This window comes from Xiphophorus couchianus, chromosome 8 (assembly GCF_001444195.1).
Source record: "Xiphophorus couchianus chromosome 8, X_couchianus-1.0, whole genome shotgun sequence".
NCBI lineage: Eukaryota > Metazoa > Chordata > Actinopteri > Cyprinodontiformes > Poeciliidae > Xiphophorus > Xiphophorus couchianus.
The window spans coordinates 13066744-13090206 of NC_040235.1; the positions used below are offsets into that span (position 1 = coordinate 13066744).

General features: G+C 37.9%; 1 protein-coding gene across 1 annotated transcript in view; it reads left to right on the forward strand.

Moving 5' to 3' along the window:
* musk (muscle, skeletal, receptor tyrosine kinase) overlaps window positions 1-22639 on the forward strand; it is a 28420-nt gene extending 5781 nt beyond the window's left edge. Inside the window, exons 5-17 of the mRNA XM_028026332.1 lie at window positions 512-653; window positions 768-892; window positions 3046-3205; window positions 3645-3651; window positions 6043-6330; window positions 6443-6636; window positions 7061-7084; window positions 7173-7261; window positions 11491-11665; window positions 12620-12806; window positions 12894-13088; window positions 14755-14903; window positions 18572-22639. Coding sequence (XP_027882133.1) covers window positions 512-653; window positions 768-892; window positions 3046-3205; window positions 3645-3651; window positions 6043-6330; window positions 6443-6636; window positions 7061-7084; window positions 7173-7261; window positions 11491-11665; window positions 12620-12806; window positions 12894-13088; window positions 14755-14903; window positions 18572-19272 — 2436 coding nt within the window. The 3' untranslated portion in view covers window positions 19273-22639. The remainder of the gene's footprint in view (window positions 1-511; window positions 654-767; window positions 893-3045; window positions 3206-3644; window positions 3652-6042; window positions 6331-6442; window positions 6637-7060; window positions 7085-7172; window positions 7262-11490; window positions 11666-12619; window positions 12807-12893; window positions 13089-14754; window positions 14904-18571) is intronic.
* Window positions 22640-23463: the final 824 nt, after the last annotated feature.

The window sequence follows — 23463 nt, forward strand, 5'->3', positions numbered from 1 at the left end:
ATCTAAGGACGTGCTTTGGGGTCTTGCACCAAGATGTTAGCAGCAGATCTTATAAATGCTGTAAAGTGTGAGATGTTCACAGATCGGACTTGTTGGTTGATGTGCATCCCAAAGATACTCAATTAAATTAGAAAAATTTGGGTAAGCAAGTAAACACCACAAGTTGTTGTTATTCTCAAATCCTCAATCATGCTCGCTGTTTTGCATTTTAATCGTAAAAAAGACCACAACCAAGACTGCTTTTACCGTGACGGCTTTACTATGCAGCCAATATGCTTGTTAAACTCAAAATATTTTTGTTTCGCATTTATTTCCTCATAATAATACATCAACTTTGACAGCAAAATCCTTGCAGCCTAATACATCTCACCCACTCAGGGCTTATAATAAAGGAAGCTTTGGTGTTCACTTAACCTTTGAATGGTTATAATGGTTTTCCCGACTCATATATGATCTTGGAATACTGAAAAGTTTAAACAAACTTTTAACACTTCAAACAAATTTCTTCCAGATCAGCGACCGCGTCACCATTCTTGATTATGGGGCACTAAAAATTCATAGGATCCAGACGGAGGATGCTGGGATGTACCGCTGTGTGGCCAGGAACAGCTTTGGTTTGGCCTTTTCAAAGCCCGTCACCATTGAAGTACAAAGTATGATGTTTACTTTTTATGCTTGCATGGTTAAACGTACTTCAAGCAGGCTGAATTTATGATTTTTTTCTATTGGTATGTTAAAAATGACACTGTGTTTGTGTATCTGCTCAGCTCCAGCACGACTCCTGCGAGTTCCAAAAGAGAAGAGAGCAGATTATGGTAGCCAGATAACCCTGGAGTGCAATGCCACTGGAAATCCTACTCCCACCATCACCTGGCTGGAAAATGGGAATACTGTGAGTGGTTGGACTTAATTTACGTGCATATGCATGTAAACATGAAGACATTTAAAATGAATTGTTCTGTTTTTCATTTTCTTAATAAAATTCATTCTTATTGTCTGCACAATTATGTAATTGTCCTCTTACAACGGCAGACAATAAATTGTGGAGTATACAGTTGTGTTATTACTTTAAGTAATGTTCTCGAAACATATTTACACATCTAGTAAAGTATGTAGATAATTCTTATTTTTATCTATTAGTTGTTATTTTGTATTTAAATAATTTTGAATGTAAAGTGATTTTTGCCACTCAATGACATTTAATTAACCAAACAAAAAAACTACAAATCATTTTTGAAAAATAATAGACTCTTCAATGCTTCTATGTGGAGCTTCCATATGTGGTTGAATGAATGATTTAAATTGTATTTTTAAAAATATTATTAACAAGAGGTATATTTTCAGTAATGGCATTGTAATTTCAGTAATGGTATTGCGTAAATAACTTTGTTGACCTCTGTACTGTTTGAAGGGGAATGATGCTCTTGTCATGGTGCTGCTGTTGCAAAACTTTTATAAAATCTCACAATCACTGAAAACCTTAGTGGGGTTAAAAAGCACATTTTATTTTGTTTTCCTTTCTTCTAGTGTTGGTTTTAGGTCACAGTAAGCTTCTGGTTCTCCACAATTAGGACGCCACATTTCCCCTGATAGCTCATGATCTCAAGAAAAAATAAAAATCTTATGATATATAGATGTTCATTCAAAAAAAGGTAGTCAATTTTCAGTGACCCTAGAGCCAAACTACTTCAGCAAAGCATTTCCACAGCGTTAACAGTACAGTCGTGTCCCCTAACTACAGCAGCAGTGTTTCTTTAAATTGCAAAAAGAAAGAGCTATTAACACAGGCAATGGCAGTTTCTCTCAAGCTCCACAATGCTTGACAGGAGGAGTCCTGTATGACTTGTACCTAAAACATTTACTGTTTGAAGTTGATCTCTGGTGGTGAATACCTTCTAATCATTTTCATGTTACATAGGTATCACATTTTATGAGGGACATTAATTGTATTTATTGGGCCAATCATTGGCATGAAGCGGGTAAATCTGCAGTAAGCATTCATTAAAATACAAATTGAGATTGATGCAACCTGTAATATGTTCTGGCATTTATATTTTTCTTTTGAAGGTGCAGAAAAAAGGGCTCACGTATTTGTGTCAGAACTAAAACAGAATGAGCAGTTGTGAGATTGTAGAAACACAGACGTTGAATCCCTTACCTTTAATAACTCTTAACAGAAATCACACTTTCATTTGTTGCTTTTGATATCTGCTTTTTACACTTGCATTCACACAGATTCAGCAGTTAGTGAGCTTTCAGACGGGCCATGGGATCAGGGATATAAACAGCAGGGAGTTCTCATCATGGCGACAAAGGTTTAAAGAGATTGCATCGCAGTTGTCTAATAATACCCATTATTATCAGGTTAGATAATAATGTTGGTCTTATTAAAAGAGAGCAATGTGAGAATTTTGTTTCATGATTGGCTCTAAGTGTTTCAAAGTAAATGCTAGAATCACAGCCTAAGAAATCTCTAAGTTTTTGACTATAATTAAAGCAGAATGTTAAATAGGTGATATTTTTAACAAGGACACAATACTTTCCTCATGCAAACTATTAAGCGTATGACTTACATCACATACCGTCTGGGTCTTTTATAGCCCAGGATGTTACAACATGATTATAGGCCCTTGATAGCTGTAAATACTAAGTCTGTTTGTGTGTCTGTGCGTCCTGATTAAAATGACTTTGGGAGGTGATTTTCTGGCAGCTTGTTAAGGCCATTAATATCAGAGATGCCGGGTCCCAAAACAGACAGTGTGAAAAGCAACTTCAAACATAGACACAGCCACATGTCAGCAGCTAGCCTAGCCTCATTCGTTCACACATTCCCACATTGCAGGTCGTTACATGTCATCTTTTATATGAAAATGAGAATCCACTTACATACTCATGTTTTGATAAAAAAAATAAGTAATAAATCACTTTAAAATGTTATTCACATGAATTACTAAAAACTGAAAAAGAACATTTATGACATGATGTAAACTTCTTATCTGATCTGTATCCAATACACCTTTCTCTCATCTATGATTTTATTTCCAGGTGTCAGGTGCCTCGGTGGAGGAGACTTTGGAGGGAAATGTAATACTCTCCGTTCTTAAAGTAACGGTGACTAAGTCAGCATTATACACATGTGTGGCCTCCAACAGACACAGCGGCGGAGCGAACAATGTTAAAAAAAGTGCCAGAGTCACTGTTACAGGTAATGTAGAGAAAATAGTTTTCATTGCCATCAAACTCCCATCGAAAGACTTGAAGTCTTTTTATTAGTTAGAAGTTTGAACTGTTTTATTGATGAGTGGTTGTTGTGACCAGCTGCTTATTTGTGTTGTTCTAGCTGCCAGATGGTTGTGCTTTAAGTTGCTTCAGCTGTTTCTTGCTTTAAACACACCCTGCTCACAGTCATCCTCAAATGACAGTGACCACACCTGCATACACACTCCGCTCCCACCTGGTTGTCCTTCAGTCCCCTCACAGATTACTATGACTTGAAGAGAAAAGCACCATGGCTGCTTTTCGCTCTCCCAGACTGAAACATACGAATCAACTTTGTCTTTTCCATTTGTCTTGTGTCTTTGTTCTCACTGTTCAACTCGGGTTCATTCAACTGGTGTCTTCTGGACGTTGCCTCTTTCCTATAGACTGGAGGTAAGAAAGATGCCTTTTTTATCTTTGATTTTATGGTCTTTTCATAATGTGTTGAATGTTTATGTACACAGCCTTGTATATGTGTCCGACACCCCTACTAGAGATGTTTAATAAGCTTTTTAAAAGACTTTATAAGCTATTTTTGGACTGAACATTAAAATAAATAAATAAAAACCTTTAATTTTGGGTACAACTCATTAGAACTTAGTAACTTTTCACTTTGTGTTGAACTTACGCATGTCTACCCCACGTTTAGATGACTAAATGCATTGAGCTGCACCTGGGTGATTTGCTGATTTGCTTTTTTTTTTTGTAAATATGCAAATTGAACAGATGCACCTAGTAAAGTGGCCAGTATGTGTCCTAATTTAATTCTGAGGGTTGAGATGCAAGTCATAAAAAGGGGAAAAAAGGTTGATTTTGGTTCTGAGGAACAATGAGAACCCATTTTAAGTTCACTCGTGCAGTACAACTGATTTTTAAGACCATCTGGTGTTTTAAATAGTTCATGATGCCATGCACTGGGGCCAACAGCACCACAGATCCACCAACTGCCGAAGTGTGCGAGTAAGGTGCTTTTCTACATATTTAGTTCTTGTCTTATGCTACAGCCAATTTTAAGATCAGTTGACATTCCAGTTATAGTTCAGATACGTTTCATCAAATTTGACCAAATTCATATAAAGTCTTCGTCTAGACTTGCCTTTCACTGTTGCAGTTGTTTTTGAACTTTTAATGATTCCTCTGACAAAGTATGTGAAAGGTTGAGTAAGTAATTTGGTTCATGTTGCTATTTTCTAACTTATTAAGATCAAGAATCCATGCAAGCAAGATCATCCTCACTTGGATCATGTGTTCTCTTTTCTTTCCCATTTTGAACTGTGGGTAGCCATTTCATTACTTATATATCTTATACACTTTTATACATTTTTCCAGGAGGGGGTCAGTAAATGTTGAGGGCACAGTAAATTATTTTTATTGTTAGGTTAGTTTTAGTTTGCTCATTCTTAAATTGGGATTTCCACCTCACTGCTTTTTTTTTTGACTGTGCCAAACAGTCTTTACTTTATTTTATGAACCCCCATGCAAAACGTTTAACTTTTTGGAGTTTAAATACGTTACTGCGGAGACCGTAACTGTACTAGCTGTACTAATACACATAAAAAAAAGTCACAGACTTAGTAGGTAAGAAAAAAATGCATTAGAAAGTGAGTGCTTGAAGACAAAAGTGGAGGGCATAAGAGGCATTAGACTGCAGGCCATAGACAGGGTAAACGGTAACATTTCGCTGTGATTTAACATCTTATCACCACATCTGAACATAGAAATTGAAGATCAAAAAGGAAAAACACAAGGATAAATGGACTTTGATTTTAACTTTGCACAAGCATCAATCTTCCCCTGAGGTGATATCTGGAATTTGTAAATGCGGTAAAACAAAATGACAACAAAAATCCTGGGTCTGAAAATAAGCCATTAGCTCTAGATCAGGGGTCTCAAACTCCAGGCCTCGAGGGCCGCAGTCCTGCAGTTTTTAGATGTGCCACAGGTACAAAGCACTGGAATGAAATGACTTAATGACCTCTTCCTTGTGTAGATCAGTTTTCCAGAGCCTTAATGACCTAATTATTCTGTTCAGGTGTGGTGCAGCAGAGGCACATCTAAAAGTTGCAGGACTGCGGCCCTCGAGGACTGGAGTTTGAGACCCCTGCTCTAGATGTAGGCATTTAGAGGAGTCAAAATGACACACAGGGATGAACGTATTTCCATGCCTAAAGGTATGACAGGCAATGGAGAAGTAAAAGCAAACATCAAACCAGGAGAAAAACAGGAATAGAGGGAGTCTGGCACACAGGCGGGTTTTTACATAAAATGTGACAGATGTTCATTCACGAGGCAGCGAGGAAGTCCAGCAGACAGCATGCAATCCATGTAAACCTTCTACAGCTACTCTCACCATTAACATCTGGATCATGTTGAGATATTTCAGGTGAAAAACATCTAATATTTTCACTAACTGTCTAGCAAAGCAGTAAAAGAGGGACTGCCAGTTTTTTTATTTTTTATTTAAGTTTTTTTGTTCATCATTAGGTGAGCTGGAGAATGTAAAAAATGTGTTGCCAATAGAAAACCCTAAGAAGAATGCTACACTATAAATTGGGACATTAGTACTTGAACAACAATCTGATACAACAAAAAGACTACCTCTATAAAGTTAAAACAAACACTATTTGTTAGGAGTGGTCTAGTTAAAGTGCAAACTTAAAACCAATGAAATGTTGATGATTATCTTACAACTCATAAACTGTCCAAAAACAATAAGAAAAAAACTGAAAAAGAGACACAAGAGAACAAATACGTGTTCACACACTGTTTGTCTCTTTCCAACAGACATCATCAGCAACAACAGACACCAGGCAGTCATAAAGGCATCACAGGCTACTGCAGTGCATATCGTGGAGATGCGTGTCGAACGAATCTTCGAGACGATTCTCTGGTTTTCTTCAACTCCTCCCTCTCGGACCCTGAAGGGATGCAGGAATACCTGGTTCAGAGCTGGTTGGCTGAGCTGGAAGGCCTCAGCGGACTCTGTAACCCAGCTGCACTCTCACTGCTCTGCCACTCTGCCTTCCCTGACTGCAACCCATCAGGTGGCTCGGCCCCTAAACCGGTCTGCAGGTACTGTGTGGTCTACATTTCCCTTTGGGCTGTTTCTAAATTAGAAGCGGAGAGCAGTAAATACATTTAGACCATGTAATCATCTAAATTCATTTTTTCACTTTTGGAACAGAGAGCACTGCCTGGCAGTGAAGGAGCTCTATTGCCATAAGGAGTGGTTGACACTGGAGGGGACTGGTTCAGTTCAGGCTGGACTCTTAAGCTCAGTCACCAGGTCCCAAATTTTCACTTCACTGCTACCCAACTGTCAGGCCTTACCAAGTCTTCACACTGACCCATATGGTTGTACATATATCCCCTTTGTAGGTAAGATATGACATCTCAAAATTGTGATGAGTGTTCCTTAGTGACACTTCAGCTGAAAGGATAGTTAATAGTTTTTCTATATGTACCGGTAAGTATATTCGTAATGGTTGTAATTGTGGGTAGATTTAAATTTCTAAAAGGCCAGTTTGGTATAGGCTGTGAGTTTTACATATGCATTTTAGTTTCATCTGCATATAATAGTAATAGATAATACAGCTTAAGCATAGATGTCCTTTTCATATAGCTTTAAAAAAAAAACCCAAAACTATTTCAAGCAGATCATTTCCAACATCCTATTCTATTTCTGGTTTTCTTCCACTTAGTGTCATATCACAATTTAATATAATTGTTTATGTTGTCAAAATGAGTTTACCAGTGCCGTTTCCTCTTGACGTTCAATTTTTTTTTTTCCATTTAATTTCAGATCTCCAAAAAGATCAGATAACAAGTAAGTATGAAAAAACAAACCAGAAGAGAGAAGCTCAGCAATAAAACACCAAGTTTCCTAATCCCAGTGTTTTCTTTGTTGTCAACAGCAACATGTTATGATGGCAGGGGTCGCTTCTACCAAGGCAGTGTGAATATCACAAGATCTGGAATACAGTGTCAACTGTGGAACAAACAGGTATGCAAACATGAACAACTTAGCAAATCTGCTGTCATAGCAATCGGCGGCTCTGGTATTATTATCAATGTGTGCTCATGTTTAAGGTTTTCAAAAAGCCAGAAAGGGTGCTCAGAAGGGCCTAATCAAGGGCTGTGACCAAATTCAAAGGATGCTTTCAAAGGACACATTAATTTAATTAATCATTCAAATAATTAAAAGGACTTAACAAGTAATAAAACCACTCAGTCAGACTTCAAGCTTGATTTTCAGCAGCTTATGTTTAGTGCTGTTATGGTTGTTAGGTGACAGGATATATATGTGGGGTATGGGTGGTAATAAATGTGAAGGCTAGATCAGTCAATTATTAGCTTCTCACTTTGATGTCCATGACGGCCGCGGCCTACATTTACTGCTTCAGTCGGATTGGTCAAAAGAGTTTGGACACACCCAGGGTAACTCCATACAGGAACATGGTTGTTCAGATAAACAAAACAGCAGCATTATGTAATAATTATTCCTTGTGAAATGTTGGACGTATAGTATTTGCTAACAAAGTCTTATATATAACTGATATGTACAGTTTCTGTTTAAATTGTTTTAATATGCTAATCAGTGAAAGCAGTCTATTTTTGAAAATCTGCTAGCTTCCAACTCTTATGGTTTATTTTCACTTTTAACAAACTCCTACTGATATGACATGTTTTCATTAAATATTAACTTCACAAACGCCACAAAATCTGAACCAACACTTTAGGAGCATTCCCAGCATTCCTTGCTCTCACAGTTACAAAATACCTTGGGAGAAAAGGTTGCAAGCTTCCTCAAGATCCACAAAACATATGTCACTGGACAATCACCCCCTCAGGACATCTGCATCTCTTAAACTGAATCGTTTTGGACCATAGAGCAAACATGCAGTTGTTGAAAAATACTCAAGTCATTCTATGACAAAGTTGTAGCTTAACATTTCGAAAATACAACAAATATAGTTGGTATTGCTCAGATATAAGTTGATATGTGGGAAAGGAAGCTGGTCAGCGACATCTAAGTTAGCTAAATTATATTTTACCTCAGAAAAGCACAAGAATAAAAAACAACTTTTAGCTTGTCCCCTTCCCTTCTTATTTGGGTAACTCTTAACACTAGAATTCTAGTGTTAACACTAGAATTCTAGTGTTAAACCTCTCAAAATCTCCAAACCTGCTGGGTGCTTTCACAAGAGCGTGGCTAAACTCTTGGGATCAATGATATCCGAGATTCCAAGATTCCAAAGCCAAAAGATTTTCCCAGATGCTTTGATCAGTTTTTTTTATCAATCATCGAAGATATCTACCCAAAAACTGACAAGGACACAAAACGCTGACAAGTGCAAACATATGAATAGGCATGGACGGGTTAAACACAAACACACACTCTGCTGCCCAAAAGTCTCTTTATGTTTTTATGGCTTTCCTCACTTACAGGGTCTTTTTGGGTGAGCTGTTACTACTCTCCTGTGCGCTATTGTGTGTGAGGGAGTGTGTGTTGGTGCCAGGTCAGCAGAGAGGGAGGAGCTTCTCATGTCACATCCTGCCTCTGGAAGCAATTAGCTTTCACACGCATATGTTAAACAGACTCCAGGACAACATCTCTCTCCTACACACACACCCACACACACACACACACACAGCAGAGAACATTATGCTTATATACGTTTGCTCAATTGAGGAAACAATTGCTGTCTAATATGACCCAGATGTTGTTGTATTCTCTGTAACCTTTTGTTGCTTTGAACCAGTGTTCACATATTACTAAATATTTATTTCCTTTACACACACCTAAAACTTTTTTATGTATAGATTCAACACAAGAGGGATGTAGTGAATTAAAATTAATCTCTGTTAGCAATATACTATAAAACTCTGGCTTTTATGAAAGAGTGCTGAAAGTTTCTGTTTGCAACAGGTCAAGCACAGCAAGCATGTGGGACACAGTGATCTGGTCATAAAGAACCAAAATTTTACTTTTGGGAAAAGTTTTCAAAATGCCAAGTGTGACGTAAAATGAAAGCAAAAATAGCTTTGATGCGTCACTAAATTGCAAAACTCATTTTGAGCACATAAATGTGACATGATTAAAATAGGCAATAATTTATTTTTAATTTAAAATAAATAAATAATCTCCTGTAGACAACTGAAGTCAGCCCAGTTACAATGAGTTGTTTTCTGCTTAAAATGATCTGGGAATAACCTAATGCAATAACAGTTTTTTCAATGAAATGACCCATTTTGTGAGTAAATGTTTGAGGCTCTCCAGCTTAGGAAAAACTACTTTTACTTATATGTTGTGATATTGTAGCTAAGCATTAATGAAAACAAAGACTTTAAAACTTGACTGATGCATATTAATGACAAACCCTACATTTTTGGCAAGCACCAACCTTTTATTTCCTCCTTAAAAGCATTGTAATCTCATCAGAGGGCTGATTTTTACTGGAATAGTTTTCCAAAGGGTATTGATTGATCCGATCATTCCTTAATCCCTATTTTGTGCTCTTTAATTTTACCATATATGAAGTACTACATGTAATTGCAAACAACACAGACAAACAAAAGAAATATCTCATTACTGTTTAGCTCTAAACCACTTATTTATTTTCTTGTATGTCAACCTGCCAGAGTAATCCAAGTGTGCAAAACAACACCTGCAGGATATAACTGGGAGATGTGAAAAAAAAAAAAGCATAATAAAAACAACAGTGCAGCTGGCTGCATGGATGGAGGAATGAATGGGTTAGAGGATTGAATATTTTGTACTTTATTAAAAAACTGAATTTGAATTAAATTAATAGTTAATTCTCTCTTTCATTTCATTTGTTTTAACTGAGCAAAGATTAGAACTTTGTCATGCTGAAAAGAAAAGACTGGCTTTTTCTGCTGGGTGTATGTAGGTTGTAAAACAGCATGAATAGAGTATGCTCCGATTTCCCGTTCTTGCTAATTTGAAACAGAAAATGCCAACCTCATGCTCGCTCCTCATTTTATATCAGTGATATAGAATTTCCTTGAGAGGTTAAAAAAACTGTTTGTCCATCCAGCTGAGTTTGTGCGATTGCTACAGTATCCCATATGCCAATCTTGTACATTTGAATCATGTCAGCCTTTGTTTTCATTTAGTTTTACATTGTGTGTTAGCCTTTTCATTAATCTATCTTGCACCAAGCAAATTCCACACATAAACACCATCCAACATGCTATTGTACCAAGGGACAGTTCTTACCCTCCAAAGTAAAAGCAAGTAAAAATTGGCTCCTATTGAGGCATGTGTTTCATGTACAGTGGGATACAATATTTTTGGCCTGAATAATAAAGTTAAAAACTGGCATGGGGTCGAATCTATGTCACTGCGCAGAAGTGGAAAATCTGACAAATTTCTCCTCATTCTGCTGTTAGATCTAATGAGTCATCCAGACCTTTGCTGCACTCAAGAAGCCAATAAAATGCGGTGGACGGTCACTAATTGCATCTTCAAAGAGACTGATGCATTCAGCTGCACATTTCTCATTTTGCACAAGATGAACAGTTTAAGTGTTCAAAATGATTCAGCAGATTAAGTTACAGCTATTATGAGGTAATACAAGCTGGCTAATGTAGTGAGATTACGCCACCTTCTAAAGTTGTTCATGACATCATGGTGCATGATTAAACTAACCTGTGCAGAAAAATCTGATAAATCACTGTACTATCACTTTTATTTCTCTGAAAAGCCACCTGCTGTGCTCAGTGGAAATCATTTCATATCAAAAATAGTTCACCTTAAGAAAGTTTTAAGTTTCCTAAAGTGCTGCAAGACATCTGGAGTGTAAAGATGGTTAGACGTGGATGTATTCAGAGGATGAAAACCGAATTCAATTCTCTACTAGGAGTCACTGCCATATTGATACTTTGCCTCGGGGGTTTGCTCTACACAATCTAATGGGACAAGTCAGACTTTGATTTGACTGTTGCTTTCTGATGATTATTGCACAGAGAGTTTTTGGCAGACCAAACTGCAGGCTCAATTAAGAAGCTCCCAAAATCCTCAACAAAAAACATTATGCCATGTGGTTGTTGAACTATAACTATATTGCACATTAAGCATTTCCCCCAGAATGTGCTATTTTCTGAAAAAGACTAGATTTTATCATCTGTATTACACTGGAAAGTTTACGAATATGTCATTAGTTCTATCTTTTTCTACGTATAAAATGTGTTTGTTTTTTTCTGTAGGTTCCCCACCAGCACCGCCTATCGGTGGATGTCATTCCAGAGCTGATGAATTCAAATAACCACTGTAGGAATCCTGGAGGAATCAGCGACAAGCCTTGGTGTTACACCTCAGATCCTAATATACGCTGGGAATACTGCGCAGTGCCTCAGTGTGGGGAAATAATCACAGCGCCAGGTTCTTTTGTCTTTAATTGTGATTTGCTTAATTAGTTGATATTCTAACCTTCTCTTACCGTTCCCTTTATATCACACTAGGGGATTAATTGGCACATAAATATTGCATATTTTATTTTCCACTCCAATCTTAGGATTTAGCAATAACGAGTTAACCCTAAAATGTCTGAACTCCTATGCTATCTTACTGACTGGCGCAAACACATTTCCAGAAATACTGGCTGGCATATAAAACTTATGCTAAGAAACTGTTCCTGATGGGAAAGCAATTTTTATTCACCATTAACCCATGATGAAGAAATGTTATTTATATGAGTCAACACTGGGAAAATGTAGAAAATACCTTTAACAACGATGACTCTGACCCTCCTGGAAGGTATTTCAAATTGCACAGAGGGAAAAAAGAATGTGAATTTAACGATTGAAAGGTCCAACATTGTGACTCTCTGTTCAGCCACCTTCGGTTCCAAAGAACAATCATTTCAGAACCATGCTAACATCTGTGGCTGGTCTTGGTATACGGCACTTGGCACAGCGACAATTTGTCTGCTGATTGTACCCATTCTTGTAACATAGACATCATTTTTGATTATTATAAAAGCAAACTACTTATTCACAATATCTTTTATATTTATTCACTTAAATGTGGACATGTTAATAGAGGCGACTGGTATTTCTGAATACCTTGAGTCCTAATAGGACCTAATTGGACTCATTTCCATGCTAATTATCAAGTGCAAAGAAAATCTGCATGGATTTATGTGTAGATATTGTTTCATACATCTGGATTTGTCTGTCATCCCCTTTTTGTTAATCTTAGCATGCCATGATTGAATAGGTAATCTTCACAAGCCTTTGCACATAATGTCCTCTTTAAGTCCTGCTAAGGGTTTTGAATGAGCTTCTTCTGTGTGCATCAATAGACTGGTGACTTTCCTTCTACTGTTTTCTATAGTGAGGAAGCCAGAGCTGACAGCACCTGATCAGGTTCCTCGTCCCCCTCCCACCTCGACATCATCATCCCCAGCCTACTCCATGACTGTCATCGTTATTGTCCTAACCTCAATGGCAATTGCGGTCTTCCTTACAATTATCATCCTTGGCTGTCATAGGAGGAGAAAGCAGTGGAGGAACAGAAAAAGGTAAGAGAAAATAAAAGAAGAGACAAGAAACTTAAAATATGCTGTTATGTTGTCTGATTTTTTTTCCCCATATGCCCTTGCTGTCAGAAGAGAGATTGGGACCCCAACACTGAGCGCTCTTCCATCTGAGCTCTTGTTGGATCGACTCCATCCTAATCCCATGTACCAGAGGGTTCCTTTGCTCCTGAATTCAAAGCTGCTGGCCCTCGAGTATCCCCGCAACAATATCCAATATGTCAGGGACATTGGGGAGGGAGCGTTTGGACGTGTTTTTCAGGCCAGGTAAGACAGAATGATCAAAACAATAAAGAGGGCAACATGTACTTTCTACAATGTCTGTTCAAGTGGACAAGAATGTAATAAAGCAATATTCAGACAGCAGAAAAGGGCTCTACGTGATAATGTTTACATTTTTCACACAGAGGAAAGAGTGAAGATTAAAACAGATGAGAGGTTATCTTAGCTCAGCCAGGCTACTGGTCATTTTGAGAACCAATGCGTGATTCACAAAGTCACAAGGGGAGCCGTTATAGGAGTCACCTTCACTTTACCTTGAACCCACAGCAGGATACCATATAGTCTCACACTGATCTCCTTCATCAAACCAAAAAGCAAACCTGAGTCAGAAGGCAGTTTTATTCCTACAGTATCATAAATCTGTCAACAACTGATTTGTCAACAATGTTCAAGCTGTACCTGGGTGTATTTAAAACCTGAAATATATTTAGCTGCGTTTCTGTCCTTGCAGAGCAGTGGATGCCATCTTCATTACTCTATAGAAACTCATCTTTGAAAACTAAATTAGTGAAGCAGAGTGGCTGGAAATTAAACCTGTTTAACATAGATTTAAATGCAAAATATAACTGAAAAAACCCCTCCTACCTATAAAGCCCCCTTAAGCACTGGAGTTTCTAAATTCAGTGCTTGTGAGCTACTGTCCTGCGGGTTTTAGATGCATTCTGCTCCAACATACCTGAATCAAATGAATGGCTTATTGCAAACTCCTTTTACAAACTCAATGCCTATGCCAGACTTGCTAAAGAGGTCATTCAATCATATGATTCGGCTGTGTTGAAACAAAACAAAACCAAACATGCGTCATAGCAATCCAAAACCCCTGCCAGGAAATGGAAATGGCCTAAAATGTCTTTAATCGAAAACCACATCCTTTCTCTGAAACTTGATAACTCTAATGTTTCATTATATATATTTTTTTACATACAGAGGATTGGAGAACCACCTCAACACCCACACTGGAAATTAAATAGAGTAGATAGAGTGTGTACAGTATATACACTGGGCCAAGAGCCTAAAAATGCAGTTTTCAGTGTTAGTGATTGTAAGCATCACAGCAAATGTGTTTCCAATTCTGTAATTTACCCATAGGAAGATTTCACAAAGTGGTGCAATTAACTTTATTTTTTGGAACAATTTTTCTTCTTTTCTGATCTGGATTCATAAATCAGATGAAAGAGCAAACCTGGTGATCAAGTCTGTCAGAAGTGAGTAATGAGCAGGTCAGTCTGTTGATTTAATCAGGGGTCATAAGGTGAACCGGTCAATTGCCGAAAACGGGTATGAGAAATACAGTTAATTCAAATAGGTTGTATCATGAATCCTTGCAATATATTAAATTAAAAGTATGATTTTAGCACTCAAATATTTATTTTAAGTATATTAAGAGAAGGTAAAAATGTGTGGTTATTAAACAAAGGAATCATATGCAGGTAAGGACTGATGAAACAGTGAATTAGGTTTTTTCAAGCTAATTTGTAGAGTAGTTCTGTCTGTGCCTAGAGCAGTTTTTGCAAATGTAAAAATGTTAAAACAGAACATAGTGTTAGGCAAAATGGGCATAAATGAGGTCATTTATTTTGCAGAAACAGAAAACACTAAATTCTGTAACATTCTCTATGAATCATTAATGAATGCATTCCAATACTTGCAGAGCACCGGGCCTCCTGCCGACAGAGCCTTTCACAATGGTGGCTGTGAAGATGCTGAAAGAGGAAGCCTCAGCTGACATGCAGAACGACTTCCAGAGGGAGGCGGCGCTCATGGCCGAATTCGACCATTCAAACATCGTTCGACTGTTGGGTGAGTCAGTCTCTGTGGAAAATAGTGAGATGGGAAGAGTGTGTTCCAAACATACTGCAGTCACAGCTGGAGTTTACATTGGATATCTGTTAAAGCAGTGGGCATGCTTCAAGTAAAAACACGGCACAAATATAAAAACAATGAAACGGAGAAGCAGAAACAGTTGGACAGAGAAGAGACAGTAAGAATGAAGCAAATAAAAGAACAAGTACAAGAACATGACAGGTTAAATAAAATACTTACATTTTTGTACACACGGCTACTGTGTGCTCAGAAAAAAGAAAATGTTTCTGTTATGAGGACTAGTACTCTTCTCAAATGGTTATTTCATTAGAACTGAGAAATATGGCTAGTTATACCACTTACTTCAGCACAAAAGTGCCAATACACCTAGACAGCAAGGTACTTTTTAACCGTTTTAAGAACAGACTTTAAACTATTCAGGAAAAATTATTTGATACCAATTCAAATTCGAATACTAACCAGGCAATAATATCAACCCAAGCCCTATTTAAAAAAAATAAAAAATTGATACTGTCTAAAAGATTAGAAACACTTCAAGCTGGTTTAGTTTCCAGCATCCTCTCAGATACAGTAATTCTTTTGAATTAAGTAACTTTTTCCACATTGTTAGCACTTCGGCATAAATGCACTTCAGACAGCTGCTTCATGTTTGCCATGAAGCAGCTAGACAACTAATGTGCTTTTATTGACCTGCGTAAAACAAATGGCCTCCATTAAACATTATCTCCACTAATTCAGTCTATCTTATCTAAGACAAACAGCTCAAATCCAAACATACTTTCAGGAAGACATTTAGAGGCACAGCATGCTCATTTTGGTACTTGCAGAAGATAAACAGAGCCATCGGTCATTGACTGCTCAAAGTAGGTTCCACAGTTCCTCTGGTTGTGAAATATTTTTAAAACAACATTCACATTCACCCCCCATGTCAGAGACCTACAGTGTTTGATGTGTTCTTTGTCTTCAGCTTTGACTGACTGATTTATGTTCATTAGGTCTCCCATAGATTAAGCAAGAAATTAGAATCCCGATGACTAGATTATTTCCTTAACCTCCAACTACCCTCAATGCTAATAATACACCGCAACTGTTGTGTAAAAATATGTCTCCATAAGATGAACGACTCAAATTTAGAGACGACATATGATGGCATGTCTTTGCTTTGACGCATGAAGGTGTGCAGTTTAAGTTTCATATATTTAGTGAAGCATTTAAGCTGACATTCAACTAAGATTACTACTGTCTACTAGGGCTGTTGAAAACAAATATTTTAATAATCAAGTAATCTATCACTTATTCTTACGATTAATCAATCGAGTAATCGGATTAAAAAATGTATAGAAATATTGGTAAATCTGGCATAACACCGGTGTTACTATCGGATATCAATATCAGTCCAATTTTTTCCATTTTTGAGCATCCCTGACAGTTACTTTTTTGTAGTTTGGAAAACTAACCTGTAACAATAATAGCTCACTTTCTAAGTTAACCTGAAGAAAAGTTATACAAAGATCTGAAATTATAATCAACATAATAATACAGAGGCAGGCTCACAAATACGCTTATAAAAAATGTCTATGCTCCAGCTTTTAGTTTATGCATTCATCTTGGTGAGTTTAATAGCTGAATTCTCACCTTGCCCCATACCTGTCAAGCTTTGGGTTTGAGAACACGGGAAATGTCGCGTGAACTGGGGAGTAACGAAGTAAGATGGGGGGATGAAATAGACAAGAGGACAGACGAAAGTAAGACCGGGGTGGAAAGACGAACGAACAAACCTAATGTGGGGGAGACGACCCGTAGACCAGGAACGTAGGACCGGTGGGTGCACACGTGATATTTACGGTACCTTCGTTCGTCACACTCAGAAACTCATCTACCTGCCATGTACCGCACGATGATTTCCGCCACCCGTTTGTTGAGTCCGGGAAGATATGAAATGTATTGTGCGATTCGTCCGTAAGAATCCACTTACACTGTAACCATCAACAACTCAGCCGCCCGCCGTGTTCAGTCTATCCGCTCACCTGAATAAATACTCCTGCAGCTGCTCTTCCCGCGGTTCGCTTTCAACCAGCAGCGCCCGGAGGAGAAACGCTGCCGTACTCCAGACATCACGCCATTCTTTTTAAGGATTTCTATTAGTCCTCCAAAAACGATAAAAACCCGGGAATTATCATCAATCAATAAAACCCCCACGTGCCGGACTTGAAAACTGGACTATGCTGCTAACACTTAGCTTTCGGCAACAACTCAGAGGCGGAAGTGAGAGCTCCGTGCAACGCAAATAATGTTCCGGCCGGAACACGATGCGCGAAAATATAAAACCTAAATTAATGAACCTTCGAGGCAGGTACATTTTCATCGAGGAATTTTAATAATTGAGGTACGCAAATCATTTGAGGAATTATTTCAGCCATACGGTCTACTACTGTCACCCTCCCTAGCATAAAAACATTGTTTTGCAAAGGGGTACTTCTGTGTATAATTTTGAGGATAAGAATTGACTTAATAACATTTAAAATAAGGCTGCCACACGAAAAAGTGAAGTGCTGTGGATCCTTTCCATATGTGCTGCAACAACACATGGAAATTGTGGCTTTGTCAACAAAATCAGTAAACCTTGGTATGAGATGTAATCAAGTAAATAATGTATCAGAACAAAGCTGAGATGTAATGGCACATGTTAAATATAATAGAGGTGACTTTTGGAATATTTTGTTTATATACAAAAGACAAAATTTCAGATAAAGATAATTTAGTATGTATAACTATCCTGAACAGGAAATAATTAAGTTTGAGGGCCTCTATATGACCCTGGTTTTTTTTCGTCCTGAGTTTTTCACACTCCTGTTGGCTCCTTTAATTTATAGTTTTAAAGACTTTGGTTTATGCAAAGCTTTCTTACAGCGTGTTTACAATAGTGGCTCTGAACTGAAAGTAGGTATCTGAAGAGCCAATAAAATGTGATTCTTTCACTTGTTCTGTTGATTAGATAACTAGATAATGCAAAGAACTTCATCCATCTTTATCCATGACTCACATACTACATCAAATGTGCAATCATAGCTTAAAATAAAAGCAGAAATACTTTTTTACACTCACAAATTCAGTCCACACCATTTTGCTCATCTAAACCCGGTCACCTCAGTGGATTCCTGCCTGATATTATTTTATTCTGAAGGACTTTGGAATCTCAACAAGAAATTAAAGTAAACCTTTGTGGGTTAAAACAACATTTGAAAGCATTTCAAATAACTTTGCTACCAGCAGGTCATTGAGCCTTTGATTTCAAAAGCAAAAACAGAAACATAATCATTCATAGATACTCTTGACACAGTTCACTTTAAGGCAACAACCTACAAACTATTAGTTTATGGAACATCTTAAACTGAGTACAGACCAGCGAAAAAAGAACTGCAGTTCAAGGCCCTGTTGGGTATTTTCAACCCTCTTTAGGACAAATCTGGTTCAACAGCACAACAGAAATAAAATATCAATTTGCATGTTGCCCTCTTAAATACCAGATTCCAAATACTAAATATAACATGAAGTGTTTTTTATGTTAAAAGTTTATTTTGCTGATATTTGGTTTCGCTATGCTTATTTTCTGATTATAAAGATGTTGTTTGTTCTCTCCTCAGGTGTCTGTGCTGTGGGTAAGCCGATGTGTCTGTTGTTTGAATACATGGCCCAAGGGGACCTCAATGAGTTCCTACGTCGTCGATCTCCAACCCAGTCCGTGCGCACCATCAGCCGAGCTAGCCTATCAGCTCGCAGTTTCTCCTCCGACGGGGAAGCAGCGTCTCTCACCTGTCCGGAACAGCTCTCTGTTTCTAAGCAGATCGCCGCGGGAATGGCCTATCTGTCAGAGCGCAAGTTTGTCCACCGGGACCTTGCAACACGCAACTGCCTGGTTGGAGAAGAAATGATTGTGAAGATTGCAGACTTTGGCCTCTCCAGAAATATCTATTCAGCTGATTACTACAAAGCCAACGAGAATGATGCAATCCCCATCCGCTGGATGCCCCCGGAGTCGATTTTCTACAATCGCTACACAACTGAATCAGATGTATGGGCCTACGGTGTGGTGTTATGGGAGATTTTCTCCCACGGGATGCAGCCATATTACGGAATGGGTCACGAGGAGGTTATTTACTACGTGAGGGATGGTCACATCCTTTCCTGTCCTGAGGACTGTCCCCTGGAGCTGTATAATCTGATGCGTCTTTGCTGGAGCACGCACCCATCAGACAGGCCGAGCTTTAGCAGCATACATCGGATACTGGAGCGAATGCATCTAAACAGCCTGAGTGCAAATGCAGAGCCTGAAGCTGACTCGTAATTTTTATTTAAGTGATTCTTGCATGAGGGAAAGCATCAAGGAAACTGGGATTGCAGTTATAATTTGTCACTGAGAACAAGGATAAATGTAACACTTGATAATGTTGACTTTGCTAGCCCTATTTTTTCTTCTGTGGGTATCATATGTTTAACCCCTATCCTGTTTTAATGACAAACTATGTTTTATTCATTCTATTTTGCTTGACTTTTCTTCAAGTCAAGCAATTTTTGGAGCCTGAAATCATAAATGTTCCAGCCTTATATAGGAAAATCTCAAAGATAGGATAAATATTAAAATAAGAAAATTTCTTTCTGCTTGATCCACCTGATTTGAATTAATTGCATATTAGCAGACAGTTTCACAACTGGGTGTAAAGCTTAAGAGATGGATCATGTTTTTTTTTTTTTTTAAGTAGTGGTGGGACATATAAACCCCCAGGACTGGAGTTATTTCTGAGATGGAGAGCAGATACAGATACTTATCTGAGTTGAAAATATTGCAGGATGACATCACAGGATGTCCACACAGGATGTCCACACCCATATACATTTGTGTGTTACAAAGCAGATCAAAGACCAATCTGATTGGAAGACAATGCAGCAGCATCTGCTTGCACTTTTCTGATGACAAAACACAAAACTATCATTCCTCCCAGTGACAATTTACAGGATAAACTGAGCTACTCCACAGTGGTTTCATGAAGATATATAGATATAAAAATAAACAAGTCTTCTGAACTGCTTTTCAAAAGAAAATGATGAACTTGAATACTACATCCAATGGTCTGATCAAACATTGTCAAATTGTGTCTAGCTTTATCATTTGTTTTTTTCCCCCGGACATACTACTGCTACAGTCTTTAATAAACTGACATTTGCTCCTGTTGACAAGGCTTTCTAAAGTTAGCATGTTAGCCAACCCTTCCTTTCTGATGTGACTGATATTTTTCAGCTTGTAACTTATTTCTACATGCGCAAAATCTATTTTTTAAGAAAAGTTTTTCTCTTGATTCTAAAACTTGGTGCCTTGATCATTAGAAACTTGAATGACTAATGTTTCAGCTGCTCTCTTCTACACCAAGAGCTATCTGAGAATATCTGAGCACTGTGCAGAGTAGGTCACATCGAGGGATTCACACCAGTCAGTACTGTGGATCCCACACTGGGGATGTGACTCACCGACCCCCATGTATTACACAAGCAGCATCCGTCTACTCTCGTTTCATCAAGTACTCCACAGATCATTTTAAAAAAAAGCATTAATAGAAACAACAATCAAATACTTTATTACTTTATTTATATTTAAGCTACAGTAATTATTCCCAATTTAGTTAGTATATTTCCAATAACTATTTTAAAAGGGCTAGGAGGTTATCTGCATGGGATGAAAAAAAGTCAAGCTCTGAATTCAGCTGAATTAACCTTTTTTGTTAGTTTTTTTTTTTTTACAGCGTTTGGGAAATGTATGTTTGTGGTTTTTTAATAGTTCTTATATAATACCATGTCCTTAGTTGTATTCCCTTGTCATGTACTATAAAGACTTGAATCATAAAAGTATGGACATTTTTAGTAATTTCAACAAGAGTTGTTTAAATCTTGTTTTTTATTAGTTTGGTTTTTAACTGTTTTTTTTTCTCTGCTCTGAATTTTGAAGCATAAAACAGATAATGTCATTTAATGGACAAAGGGCAGTAGCTCGAGAACATAATGCTACCTTTTTAAAGAACATTGCTATGAAAGAAACAGTTTATTCCACAGTGGCACACAATCACTTTTAATTGACACTGATCGTTAAAGTATATACATTTTTATTCCAGTTTGAGGCATTTTTATGAGGTTGTTTGTTTTCATTGTTGGTTTTTGATGGTCTTTCAAGTTTGCAGGAAAAACAAAATTCAGTGAGTTTTGTTCATAAAATGTCTCAATACTTGTTTAATGGTTGTTCTGCAAAACCACTTGGCAAGATCCATTAATTTAGGTTCCTTAAAAATGAGTTGACTAAGAATAAGCCAACATTTGTCTGAAGGGGGCAACTGAATTTGCTTTTATGGAGGTTGAATGTTTTTCTGTTTTTTAAGAAAAAGTTTAGTTCATATCGAACTGACAAGACTTTGCATACGACATTTTAAAATTTTTTTCTTACATACATTGTGGAAAGATTGAATAAATTAGAGATTCACATAATTTAAAAGAAATTATTCAAAATTTTCAGTTCCAAATGCATCCAGTAAAACAGACACGCTTAATTTCTTTTTATTTGTGGTGTGCTATTTTTATTAGTGGCACTTTGTAAACTGTTTTCAGTTCATTATTTATTTTTGTATTTTTTGATTTCTATGAAATAATATACAGTACATATGTGTATGTCTGTATTGCCTATGAATAAACAAATATTCCATGTATCATTTAGTACAGGGGTTACCAACACGGTCCCCGCGGGCCCCCGGTCGCCCGAGGGGACCTTGTCAGTCGCCTGCGGAGCAAGTTCTAAAAATAGCCATTGTCATTAGGGAGCACTGCCAAAGAAATTATTTAATTTAGTGTTTTTACATTGAAGTAATAGCATTTATTTATATTTAGAGTTTAAAAAAAAGGAAATGATAAAAAGCGTTTAAAATAAATTGCTTTATGTATAAAACTCTTTCCTACGATTGAAGTTGAGAACTATGCTCAGATGCCTGCAGGATATTATCGGAGGGCAGCAGCGGCTGCAGCTGTACAGCTGCACATACTCTGTGTACCTTGAGATCTTCCTTTAAGTAAAAAAAAAAAAGAAAATAATTTCTGGAATTTTTATTATTTAACCCTCTTTACTATTAAAACAATTGTGGAGAAGAAAAGATCTTTTGTGCCAAAACATCTTGTATGTATTGAACGTGCAAGGAGGGGGGCGGGGGGCGAAGGGGGCCTGAGCCCCTGCCCTTTTTATCCTTGATGCCCCTAGTGCCCTTTTTGAGTTTTTTTTTTTTTTTTTCAAAAAAATGTTATTTTGATTTTTTAGTTTTAATCTGTTTGTCAGAAGGCCTGCTGGTAGGACTGGTAATATATCACCAAGGCTGAAATCCGCACTTGGGAGTCAGCGGCTCTTGAGGACAATGGACTGGCACGGCAGGGTGCGAGGACCAATGGTCAAAAGGAAACATTGTGTCCGAAAACAGAAAAAGGGAGAAACGGGCGGGCCTGTTGACCCAGCTGATGCCAACTCAACCTCTCTCTAGCAAAGCAAGGTTGGTGGAATCAAATAATGTTCTCACTCTTTGGTTACCTAGCAACTCACTCATTCTTTGGTTACCTAGCAACAGCCTGTTGAGTCACTTGCACAGCAGCAGTTTCTGGTTTCACCTCCATTCCTCAGAATTGCTTAGAAAAAAAAAAAAAAAAAAAAAAAACATTGGTTGATTGATTGATTGATAATCTGCCAATGAAACTAGTATTTTTTCCATCAATATTAAGGAATCACTGACTTAAAACAAGCTCCTATATCTTCCTGAAAAGTTACTCATAAGTTAGTTGTGTCTTATCTTAAGTGTACTAAGATGTTTGCACAATAAACTGGACTAAAACTACTTGGTGAGATTTTGTGTTTTTGCAGTGAGGGAGCTGAAAACAATCGGAAATCATTTTTATTTCCAAAAGATGTGAAAAATTATGCTAATAGAGCCTACTGAAGTTCATAGCTACAATGTGAAAAGTTTTGCATTAATATGATTAAGGAGTATGTCCACTCCAGAGTGGACATACTTCCACTCTGGAGTTGCCCAGGGAGAGAGACGTCGGGCAGGAGTGGGCATACTTGTTGCTCCCCATCTCGGCGCCTGTACGTTGGGGTTCACCCCGGTGAACGAGAGGGTAGCATCCCTCCGCCTACGGGTGGGGGGACGGGTTCTGACTGTCGTTTGTGCTTACGGGCCGAACGACAGTTCAGATTACCCACCCTTTTTGGAGTCCTTAGAGGGGGTACTGGAGAGTGCTCCTCCTGGGGACTCCCTTGTTCTGCTGGGGGACTTCAACGCTCACGTGGGCAACGACAGTGAGACCTGGAGGGGCGTGGTTGGGAGGAACGGCCCGCCCGACCTGAACTCGAGCGGTGTTCTGTTGCTGGACTTCTGTGCTCGCCATGGATTGTCCATAACAAACACCATGTTCAAGCATAAGGGTGTCCATATGTGCACTTGGCACCAGGACACCCTAG